The 12,011-nt window shown below is 38.9% G+C and overlaps 1 protein-coding gene across 2 annotated transcripts in view; it reads left to right on the top strand.

The window, feature by feature from the left end:
• The window catches only part of CSMD1 (CUB and Sushi multiple domains 1), a 2,060,432-nt gene that overhangs the window by 1,760,315 nt on the left and 288,106 nt on the right, over positions 1-12,011 (top strand). For both annotated transcript variants that reach the window (XM_030555566.1, XM_030555565.1), the window contains exons 39-40: positions 5,492-5,561; positions 6,046-6,162. In XM_030555566.1, coding sequence (XP_030411426.1) covers positions 5,492-5,561; positions 6,046-6,162 — 187 coding nt within the window. The remainder of the gene's footprint in view (positions 1-5,491; positions 5,562-6,045; positions 6,163-12,011) is intronic.

Genomic DNA, 12,011 nt, shown 5'->3' with positions numbered 1-12,011 from the left:
CTATATAGTATCAAGATAGTCTGAGAAATTCATATTTTTGTAAACAAAATAGCAAATTTCACTGAAGAACTTCAAACACATGCAACACATGCATTCGACGAAGTGGGTATTCACCCACGAAAGCTCATGCTCCAATGCCTCTCTTAGTCTATAAGGTGCCACAGGACTCTTTGCTGCTTTTACAAATCCAGACTAACACGGCTACCCCACTGATACTTTTCAAACACATTGTGTTCTTTAACATATACTTTGCACATTCTTTCTTTGTTACCTTTCATCTGAGACTCTCGGAATGCTTTGCAACCTTTAATAAATTAATTAATCCTCAGGTTCTATTAGTACAAAACACCACTTTAGTAACTATTATATTGTTTATACATTTGGGTAAAATGGAACAAAGAAAAGTTAAATGACTATAGAAGCCAGATCTGACTCTTAGTGCCATTGTTTTTTGCTGTTAGTTCAGAGTCCTTCCATTTCTGAGAAGGCTCAGTTTTTCCATTACAAAAGAGGGTCGTGTGGAGTTTCCCTTCTCTTGTGGCAGCTCCTGGAGTCATTGTGTCTCAGTCGGATACAATGCCTGAAGAAGCAGAGGTCATCCTATGCACCATCCCTGGGCTTGGTTACCACTGGTCACCTGTAGTGGCCAGTATGAAATGCAGGAAGGTGGGGGTCATGCCCCTTCTTCTTGTCTGCCCTTCTCCATTCCCTCTGATCACCCTAACATTGGCAGCATCCATAACATCATATGTGACTGGGCAGTCTATCTCTCAAGGATAGTGGGGCCTAATCATCACATGGCATAGCCCTTTAAGAGGTTGAAAGGTCTGATTATACATAGCAGGGCCTGGAAGACACTGGGAGAGAGGAAGCAGTCCCAAGGATAAGTGTAGGGGACTAGTATAAAGGCTGCCTCCCATCTCAAAGCAGAGCAGATGCCAGGAGATACCTGCAGAGAAATGCTGGCCTGCTGAGCAGCCTGAAGATAATTAAGTGAAAGGTAAAGGGTCCCAGAACAGGGTAATCCACAATTTAGCTTCAGAGAGAAGAGCTCAGGAGACTCCTGGGTAAGGAGAAAGCATGGAACTAACTAATACAGACTAATTCCAAAGAGGAGAACTTGAAATTCCTGTTTAAGGAGAGACTGAAAAGATTCCTGAAGGAGGAACTGAAAAAGGTTCCTGGATCAGACACAGTTTTCTGGTGCAGGAAAGAAGAATCTCCCGAAGGAAAGAACCAGAAATGGTTAATTGGACTAAGCCAAGGGCAACAAATGTCCCTGGGTGTATCTGAGTGAGCTTCTACTTGTTCTTATAGCTGTCATTTGTATGATGCCCTTGGAAGGGGTGTGCCCTTTGATTAAAAATGGTCAGTCTGGACTTGTTTATAACATGGGTGAAGGGAGGTGAGAAGGGGCTCACATGTGGTGCCACAACTTACTGAAAGGGGGCACACTAGGATGACCTTCACACAACAGTAGATCCATTTGCAAAGGAACAGAATCTTCTCTTTTCCTTATTCAGAGGTGCTGGGCTGGGCAAAATTAAACATTAAAGCTATTTAAAAACAACGGTGTGTGTTTGTGTGTGTACACGCATACATAAATATACACAGACACCAAATAGTTGCATACATCAAGGTTTCTGTGTACTAAGAAAATAATGGTGAAATATACCTGAGTTCCTGAGTACTTAGGAGAAACTCCTAAACTAGTATTCCAAAAACTTTCTTCCTCCTTTTGAGTTATGGTTTTTATTTAAAATATAGATGCATACATTTCCATTTAGGGTTAAATTAAAATTAATTTAAACCAGAACCTTCTGTTGATCTATAGGGAGAATTAACATTAAACTCACCAGGATTTTATGCTAAATTCAATAGAAGATTATAACCCTGGATCAGTAAAACTGATTATGCTATTGGTTTCATCATTGTGAGATACATTTACTGTTCATGTATCACTTTTACAAAACCTATATAGTATTTTTTTATGTTTACCTTTGCAAATCTATTGGTAGAGTAAAGATCAGTAATGTCCCAGAATGAATAGGGAATTTTCTTCACTTCCAGATGTTATCTGGGGACAGGCAGCCTGTTTTATGCACGAAAGGCCATATTTCATAGATTCTAAGGCTAAAACTGACCATTGTGATCATCTAGCCTGACTCCTTTATGACACAATCCATAGTATTTCCCCAAAATAATTCTTAAAACTTAACTTTTAGAAAAAACATCCACCCTTGATTTAAAAATTGCCAGTGATGGAGAATCCACCACAATCCTTGGTAAATTTTTGCAATAGTTAATTAAGGTATCTCCTTTCCATTCTGAAGTTTGCTATCTTCAACTTCGAGCCATTGGATCATGTTTTACTTTCTCTGCTTCATTGAAGAGCCTATTTTTAAAGAGTTGTCCCCCATATAGATACTTATAGACTGTGATCAAGTCACCTCTTAACCTTCTTGTTATTAAGCTAAAGAGATTGAGCTCTTGAATCTATCCCTGCAAATCACATTTTCTAATCCAGTAGTCATTCTCTTGGCTCGTCCCTGAACCCTCTCAAATTTCTCAACATCCTTCTTGAATAGTGGGCTCCAGAACTAGACACACTATTCCAGCAGTGCTCTTACCAGAGCCAAATGCATTGGTAAAATAATTAATCTCTCTACACCTATTCAAAATTCCCTTGTTTATGCATCCCAGGATTGCAGTAGCTCTTTAGGCCACAGCGTTACACTGGGAGCTCACATTTAGCTGATTGTCCACCACAACTCCCAAATCTTTTTCAGAGTCACTGCTTTCCAGGACAGAATCCCTCATCTTGTAAGAATGGTTGAGATTCTGTCTTCTTAAATGTATACCTTTACAAAGTTATTTAAGTGCCTAAAGATGCAGATAGATACCTAGTGGGACTTTACAAATGCATCTAACCAGGTTAGATGCCTAAATCCAACTGAAGTTAATGGGATTTAGGTGCTTTTAGCACCTATCTGCAATTTTAGAAACCTAAATACCTTTGAAAATCTGACTCCTAGGCCCTGATTCTGAAAAGTACTAAAACATCAGCATTAATGGGATTTAACTTTATGTTCACATTTAAGCACATGTGCAAGTGCTTTGCTGAATATGGACAAGATTCCTCATATGCTTGAAGCAATGCAAGTATTGAGGTGGTTTTCTCATTTATTGATTCAGCAGTTTCATGATTCTGTGATTTCCTGGTTTACTGCTGAGAACTGTGGTATTGCAGTGTAGTACTTGAGGCATCCCAACGAACGATGAGGCTCATTTATCGGGAATCACAGATTTTCTTTTCAAATATTTATCATTCTTTGCAAATGATGATAAAAACTTTGAAAAACAACTTAAGAGTGAGAATAAATGCTCTGAGTCACTGCAGGAAAATAATTCTGGTAAAAATAAATAGCTTTAATTCTAAGTGGTTAGCCACCTTAATTTCTCACTTTTTTGCATTTTAGTGTAAATTAACACTGTTAAATATACTATTGGTAGGGCTGTTGTTTCATGAAAACATATTGGTTTGATTAAATTTATATTAAGGTCTCCTGTCCAGGATATATGAGAGAGAGCAGACTTTTTCCAATCCAGATCACTCCAATTCAGATAGCATAAGAACTTGAGCCTGGGTGGGCTATGTTCCAGGCTAGTGCTCTAACTACTGGACTATAGAGAGAATCTCTTTTTGCTTCTTCTTTCCCCATCCTGTCAAAAAGTCTCATTTTCATTCCAATGCAGAGGAAAAAAAATTAAAACCCTGAAATGCTTTGTGAAATCAAAGTTCTTGAACCAGCCCTAATTAGTGGTACTATGTATTGTGTATTCTGACTTATCTATTTGCTATTGATCTTGCAAATGTCTTCATTAAGAATTAAAAATAAGAAACTTATTTTTTTCTGAAGGAGAAAGACCTTTATATGTTCATAGAGGAAAAAGGCTCTTACCTATCAGAGTTAATTTAACCAAGAACATATAATTCTTTGATCAACAATTGATTTATGTAATACTATAAACAATGTCAGTCCAGTGATCAGGAACTTTTTACCATCACCAATACGTATTTTTTCAGGATAACATGGGCCAGCTTGTGCAATCATGCAAGATATTAATGGTGCATGAGGTGCCCCTTTATTACCATTATGTGTTAGATACCCATATCACAGCTGACAGCACATGATGGATGGAAAGGCTGTGCCTCCCTCAACAGCTTGGCCTTTACCCCCTGTCCGATCCCTCCCACTTCCTACCCCCGACTGCCCCTCTCAGAACCCCCCACGCATCCACCCCGCCAGCTCCTTGTCCCCTAACACTCCCTTCCGGGACCGCCCACCCCAACCACACCTGGGACCCTACTCTCTATCCAACCCCCCTGCTTCAAGTCCCATGACTGCTCTGACCCCTGTCTACACCCCCGCTCCTTGACAGGCCCCTGGGGACCCCACACCTATCCAACCACCTCTGTTCCCCATCCCCTGACCCCTATCCATATTCCTGCCCCTTGACAGGCCTCGCGGGACTCTCACACTTATGCAACCCCCTCATTCACCCGCAGAACCTCCACCCCATCCAACCACCCCCTGCTCCCTATCCTCTGACTGCCCCCGGGAACCCCTACCCCTTATCCAACCCCCCAGCCCCCGCCCCCTTACCATGCTACTTAGAGCAGCATGTCTGGCAGCTGCGCCGCCCGGCTAGAACCAGACACGGGTGCCACACTGCTCAGCAGGAGCACAAACCTCGCCTCCCAGAGTGCTGCCTATGTGGTGTGGCTGCAGGAGAGGGGGGACAGTGGGAGAGGGACCGGGGGCTAGCCTCCCCAGCTGGGAGCTCAAAGGCTGGGCAGGACGGTCCTGCAGGCCAGATGTGGCCCATGGGCTGTAGTTTGCCCACTTCTGATGTAGACAAAGTACATCTTACACCTGCATGGAGGAATGGAGAGACCACTGCAAGGTCTCCTTCTCTGCTCCAGGAGTACACAAAATAACATGCTCCCTTTTGTACAGGACAAACCATTAACTCACAATATAATGTAGTATGGGAAATTAGGACAACAGAAATAACTTCTCTTAATCATTTTGAACATTTTCTATTTCAAATTGAGTCACCTCTGATGAACCAAATGAGAACTTCGCTTTGTCTTGCTCTGCAAAGCTATACTACAACTTACAGCAAAACTGTTAATCTAATAATATTTTTTTCTTTAGAATGTGAATCAAGAAATATTTGCCATGTTTTTAAATAATTCTAACTATTGCTGAAGGCTTTCCCCCCACCTTAATTAGAAAATATTAGTGGAGAAAAATTGTAAAACTTTTTTTATCAGCACGTCAGTGTTTCCTTTTTAAAATCATTACATTCAATCACCAATGGGGAATTGTGTACACACATACACATGGCAATTACAATCATTGCACTACAAAAGTCCCCGTAATGAATGTGTGTGTTTTTGATTTCTTTTTTTTTTCCCAAACAGGGCCGTTCTCATATTTCTTGTATGCCTGGAACAGTTCGCCGTTGGAACTATCCATCTCCCCTTTGCATTGGTATGAATGCATATTTTATAAGTATGTTGTTATGACTAACACAGGCATAAGAAACTATTGGCTTTGGAAAGTAAGATGCAGTGATATGCGAACTCCCCTCTGTGAATGATATGCCTCCTTCATTTCTTTAGCTCTTCACAATTTTGTCAGAACTTCTTTCTCATTTTCCACATCTCTTAAAATATATTCCTTTTCTGGATACCTACTCAGAATATGATTTTAAATTTCTTTATCAGATCAGCTAAAGCTGTTCTTGATGTTAAAAGATATTTGTAACGTAAATGTGGGAGCTATAAGGGGACCGGCATAAAGACTGCTTCCTCTCCTTTCTCACACTACATGACTTTTTTGTTTATACTATATATTGGATCTTTGGAATCACATTCTGTTTAAAGAGGGTGTGGGGGCATAGTTGTTGGGTAATGTATTTCAAAGTATTTGTTATTATTAAAACAGAGACTGACTTTAATTTTCTGCTTAATAGCTAAGTGTGGTGGAACACTGACAAATATGGGTGGAGTGATCCTGAGCCCAGGTTTTCCTGGAAATTACCCTAGTAACTTAGATTGCACATGGAAGATCTTATTGCCTGTTGGATACGGTAAGTAAGCATACATTAATGTGGACACAGCAGAGAAATAAGGACAGACACGTATGAATTTTAAGCAGCAGACCACAACTTTTATTAAAACTTAAATACAGGGAAGGGTGCTACACACCCATCACCCATACTATCCTATATCAAACATGTTATTGGTTCCAGTGTGGCGATTACTGAGCTCTACCATATAACCAATAACTTGGGGTAGACTCCCAGAAGCTTGCTGTGAGTCCTACTACCACCACCATCCCCACTGCGAGGAGGACAGAGGGTGCAGCAGCATGGGGACCTTGGTCTCTGAGGGCCACAAAGTCTGACCTCAGCCCACAAGGCCTCACCCTATCCCACGAGCCCAAGGCCCACCACCAAATCCCTGGGAGCCATTCATTTTATCCTTTTAACTGCACTGGAAACAGTCAGCAAGTTGTGACAAATTAAAAACTCAACCAAGTATCTCAGTTAAGTAACAACTATGTTCATACATATACTGTGTCTTGAGGGTGCTACATGGAAGGCAGAAGACTCCCTGGTCCTCTGTCAATTGGCTCATAGAAGAAAAAAATCCTTCCTGATCCCCAAACAGGCAAACAGCTAGACCCACAGCATCTGTCAGGCTGGATTCCTAGTTGAGTGTGAGGCTGCTGGAATGGAGCCAAAAGAAACTCTGCATGGTCCCCGCTTCAGGTTAAATCTTGGAAGCTAGCAAATGCTGGCCAATCAGTACCTCTCTCCAACAACTGGTCAGTGGGTGCTACCAATTCCAAAGTTGGGGAGCAGCTAACGGATATTCCTCAGCAAGTGTCTCCCTCCTTGCTGCCGAGGATGTACACTTTCACTGCCAGGCCCCTCGGATTCCCCCACCTGTTGAGGCAGATGAGTGGTATTTTGGAAAGAAACAAGTTCAACTCTTCAGCAGATTTTAGATTTAGATGAATGTACTCTGACTTCCAAAATAAATGATTTTTTGTTTAGTTGGAATTTCTTATACCCCTTACATAACTGCAACAACACTGCAAATAGCTATACACTATCTTTTCAATTGAAAATGGTTTGCAATTTATATTAAATTGTTGACCAGAGTAAATGTTAACTTAGAATGGTATTATCTGTAAACTCAATCTTTCTTAGAAGCTGGATTCAAAGCTTCTTAAATCTGCTGCATGGTGATATATATTTATACCTGCCTCAGGAAATTTCCACTACGTTCATCTGACGAAGTGCATATTCACCCATGAAAGCTTATGCTCCAATACGTCTGTTAGTCTATAAGGTGCCACAGGACTCTTTGTCACTTTTTACAGATCCAGACTAACATGACTACCCCTCCAGTAGTAGGAAAGGAGATTATAAGGGCTATAATGTTGTTTGGTAAAATGAGTCAGAACTGCTCAATAGTTCCTGTAGATTGTTTTTGCAATACTTATTAGTATGTTTTCCCAAAGTAAAGGTGTACACATAATTTGTAATATCAGTAGAAATAATCTAGTAGAAAGCTTTCTCACCTTGGAAATCTTTGATGTATTCCCTCATTACTTTTGACTGATTTCGTTAATATTCAGTGATGAAACACAGTATATTATGGTTTTACAGTAGTGAGACCATAGTTAAGGTTGCATCAGATGTTCTGTTTTATGGAGTCTGTACCACAGTCTCCCAGCTTTTTACAGAACTGTTTTTCATAACCATGCCATAAGGAATTTGAACCAAATTTCAGCTACTAATTAATATGTGTGTGGAATGATCTCCAAAGTGTATTTTGAATGTTATTGTAGAAAAGCCTGATTTTTTTCCCCTCCTAGGGCTAGATTCACAAAAAGGACCTAGACACCTAATTGACGCTTTAGGTTCCTAAATGCTATGATCAGGCCCCACTGAGATTCACAAAACACTTTTCAGCTCTCCCCAAACACTAGTTTCTTAGTACCTACATCTTTATTGTAAAGGTTCCCTAGGCACCTACACTTCTGCCTCTGAGCGCACACACTGCAGCCCCATGCCAAATGTCCGGACATCTAAGCACCGCAGCCATTCATGAACGGGGGAAGATAGGCATTCCTCCTTCTAACTTGCCCATTGGTCCTGATCCAATAAACATGCCCAGACCTCTCCTCTGGATAAGACCCCAATAAGTAAGCTTACAAAGAACAGTGAGGGCAGTAGGGGGACCGCTCTCATAACTTTAAATCCAGTGGTTTGGTAATCACCTTGGACATGGGAGACCTCCAGTAGAAATCCTCTCCCCCGCAAACGCATACCTGAAGGGTAGAAAGATTTGAATTGGGATGTGCCATCTCTTAGTTGAGTGTTGTAATCACTGGGCAATGGCATATTCTGATGTGGGGTTCCCACAGTCTCTGCTGTTGAAGCTGTTCCACTTTAGATAAATAATGGAAGAGATATGGGGTGAGAGAGTAAGCAAATATGCAAATGACTCTTTATCCTGGTGGTTACAACACTTAGCTAGGAGGTAGGAGATCCAGGCTGTCTGCTTTTTTTTTTTAATTTTTTATCCACAGTGGAACAGTCTCAACAAGGAGTCCCACATCAGAATATCCCAAGCACTGTGGTTAGGGCACTCACCTGCGAGTGGCAGATCCCTGTAAGTGGCAGAACCATGGCCACTGGGAACTGCAGGAGGCTGTGCCTGCAGATGATCAACGTATGGAAAATGTCTCATGGCCCGCAATCAGATTAACCTGATGGGCCGCATATGGCCAGTGGCCCACAGGTTGCCCACTAGTGATCTAGCCCAAAGTGCACAATTGCTGTCCTCTGCAGCTGCCTGATCAATAACATTTTGACATCAGAGATAAAATCAACCACTCACCATTCACTTCCTCCAGTACATTTGCATGCTTGAGGGGAGTCACTATTGCCTTGGTTGTCATGGCAATGACAACTTTTGGTAACTGATTTACTTCAGACTGCCCTAACATTAGTACAAAGAAGGGTCACAGGAGGATCTGCAGTGAGAGCAGACTGAGTTTGCATAACTTCCTGCTGTGCTCCTTTGGGTTTACACTGTGGTTTTTTTCGGTGTTTGTTTTCAATGGGAAATGTTTCTAACTTTCCTCAAAAAATCTTACATGAAAATAAGATATAAAAAGAGGTTTAATTCATATACATATTGTTTATCTGCTTCTTAAAAATTGGAGTTATAATTTTCTGAGTATCTTTTTTATTTTTTTATTAAAGCAGGAAAATATAGACTTGGGTCCTTATTTAGTTTTCTGTTACACAGCTTTTTAAAAAAGTTAATTAGAAGTTGCAGTAAAAATGAAGTTGCATTAAAATGATTTGTTTGAATACAGTTTAATATTATTACTTTCAATATATTGGTCAACATGGCACTGAATGGTAAAATATGCAGCTTCACAAATGGCAATAAAATATACACTGAAGACAACAAATGTGCTTGTTCTTTATTATTTAAATAGCACATATATAAAAAGATGTTCTTTCTTTAAAAATGAAATAAATTCACAAACAAAAACTATAATTTAACTATATTTAAGGTTGTGCTCATCAATAAATCTTAAAATTAAGAAATACGAAGTTAAGGATTAAGCACTCTCGAATTAGGAAATGCCAGACTGAACACTGGCCATGCAATCTTATGCATTGTGTTACACCCTTTAATTTGTAAGTATGAAAGGGGTTCAAGTGCCAGTTAGATTTTAAAGCTGAAATCCAACAAATTGTATTGACCAGTTGTTTGTAAGTGTTGTAGCCTATATTGGGATGGAATCTAATATGATAACCCCTTTTTATCGAGTCCAGGGAGCATTAGCTTACTAACATTTAATGCTAGGTTCTCTCCAGGGCAGTGTTATCACATGATACAGGTAATTGGAACCAACACAATTGATGTCTCACTAGTTTTCATGAAGTTTAAACACCAGCAACACTCATATATTTAACAGTTGCTTTGATCTATACTAATACACAAATAAATTGACCTGGGGTTTCGGCGTGAGCTGGCACCTATTCACCGGCATCACATTTTTATTTCAAAATAGTATTTTTAAAGTTAAATTAGTATAGTATACATTTTGGAAATCATTCTCCCAACTAATAATTTAAAATAGTCATAAGATTTGTCTCCAACTTCCCCCAAGTCTTTGTAAAAATAATTCACACATAGTTTTAGATTTCTTTTGCCAGGGTGAATCTCAGGCACGTTTTCACAGATAAATTATATTGTAAGACCCTGACAAAAAGGGACTGTAACTGATGTTTTAACTATGATAGAGTAAGCTACTATTATACTTTTGTGAGCTCTTAATTCAGAAAGTGGTTGATTTCCTTTATTACAAGAATAAATACTTCAGATGTATAAATATGTGCGTAAAGATTATTTTCAAATTCTGATCGACACTCTAAAAAGTTATTCTGAAGGGTTATTATATGGTCTAAATGGGTAAATATTAGTGTCATGGACATGGATTGCACCAGGTGGCTCCCTTTGACATTTAGGGCCTGATCCAACTCCCACTGAAATAAATCAACTCTTAGTGACTTCAGTTCCCAGAACTGGATTCATTTTAATTCCTTTTACATTGCTCTGATATTTATGCCAGCCTTTTAAAGGAATAAACCCCAGTCCTTCACTGAGCTAAGTGCAAGAAGAGGGGCCTATACAAAGCTCAGTGCAACTTCGAGATCTAAGTGTGTCCCAAAACATGATGCTTTATTCATTCATTATACAGGAAAATACTGTCAATCTGTAACAATGAGAGAATGTTGAAAATCTAACAAGATAAATTTAAATCAGAGCTGTCAAATGATCAAAAAAATTATCACAACTAGTGATTAATCACAGTTTTAATCACACTGTTAATAATAGAATATCCATGTAAATTCAGCATGGAAGCATGTCCTCTGGAATGCTGGTCGAAGCATGAAGTGGCATAGGAATGTATAGTATATCTGGCAGGTAAAGACCTTACAGTGCCAACTACAACAGTGCTATGTGAATGCCTGTTCCCACTTTCAGGTGACATTGTAAATATGAAGCGGACAGCATTATCTCCTGTAAATGTAAACAAATCTGTTTGTCTTAGCAATTGGCTGAACAAGAAGTAGAACTGAGTGGACTTTTAGGTTCTAAAGTTTTACATTCTTTTCTTTTTGAGAGTAGTTATTTAAAAAATAATTCTACATTTGAAGTTGCACTTTCACGATAAAGAGATTGTACTACAATACTTGTATGAGGTGAATTGAAAAATACTATTTCTTTTATCTTTTTTATTATTGTGCAAATATTTGTAATAAAAAATAATATGAAGTGAACACTGTACACTTTATGTTCTGTGTTGTAATTGAAATCAATGTATTTGAAAATGTAGAAAAACATCCAAAAATATTTATAAGAAATGTAATTGTTAATTTATTATTGCTTAACAATGCAATTAAAATTGCAATTAATCATGACTTTTAAAAAATATAGTTTATTTGTTTTGGGTTAATCACTTGAGTTAACTGCAATTAATTGACCACCCTAATTTAAATATATGCAAAACTATGTGTATACATGAAAAAAAAATTAGCCTATGAGTCATGGTGGCTAATAGTAGGTTAATATTTCTGAAAGAAAATAAGCACAGTTTGTGATTTTGAGTACTAAAACTATCTCCAAACTGAGGGGGAAATTCCCATGGAATTTGGAGCAGGAAGTGTTGCAATTTGATAGTAATTTAATTTCTTTAGCTATCAGTCTCATCCTGTATAATTTTATGGCAGTAATGGTTTCACATAGAAAACTCTTTATATTGACATGTCAAACTGACAATCATAAATAGCATGATTAAACTCCAGAGTTCAGCTCTGAGTAATATATATAATGTGAC

Source organism: Gopherus evgoodei, chromosome 3 (assembly GCF_007399415.2).
Source record: "Gopherus evgoodei ecotype Sinaloan lineage chromosome 3, rGopEvg1_v1.p, whole genome shotgun sequence".
Classification (NCBI taxonomy): Eukaryota; Metazoa; Chordata; order Testudines; family Testudinidae; genus Gopherus; species Gopherus evgoodei.
This window is presented reverse-complemented; position numbering and strand designations above follow the sequence as displayed.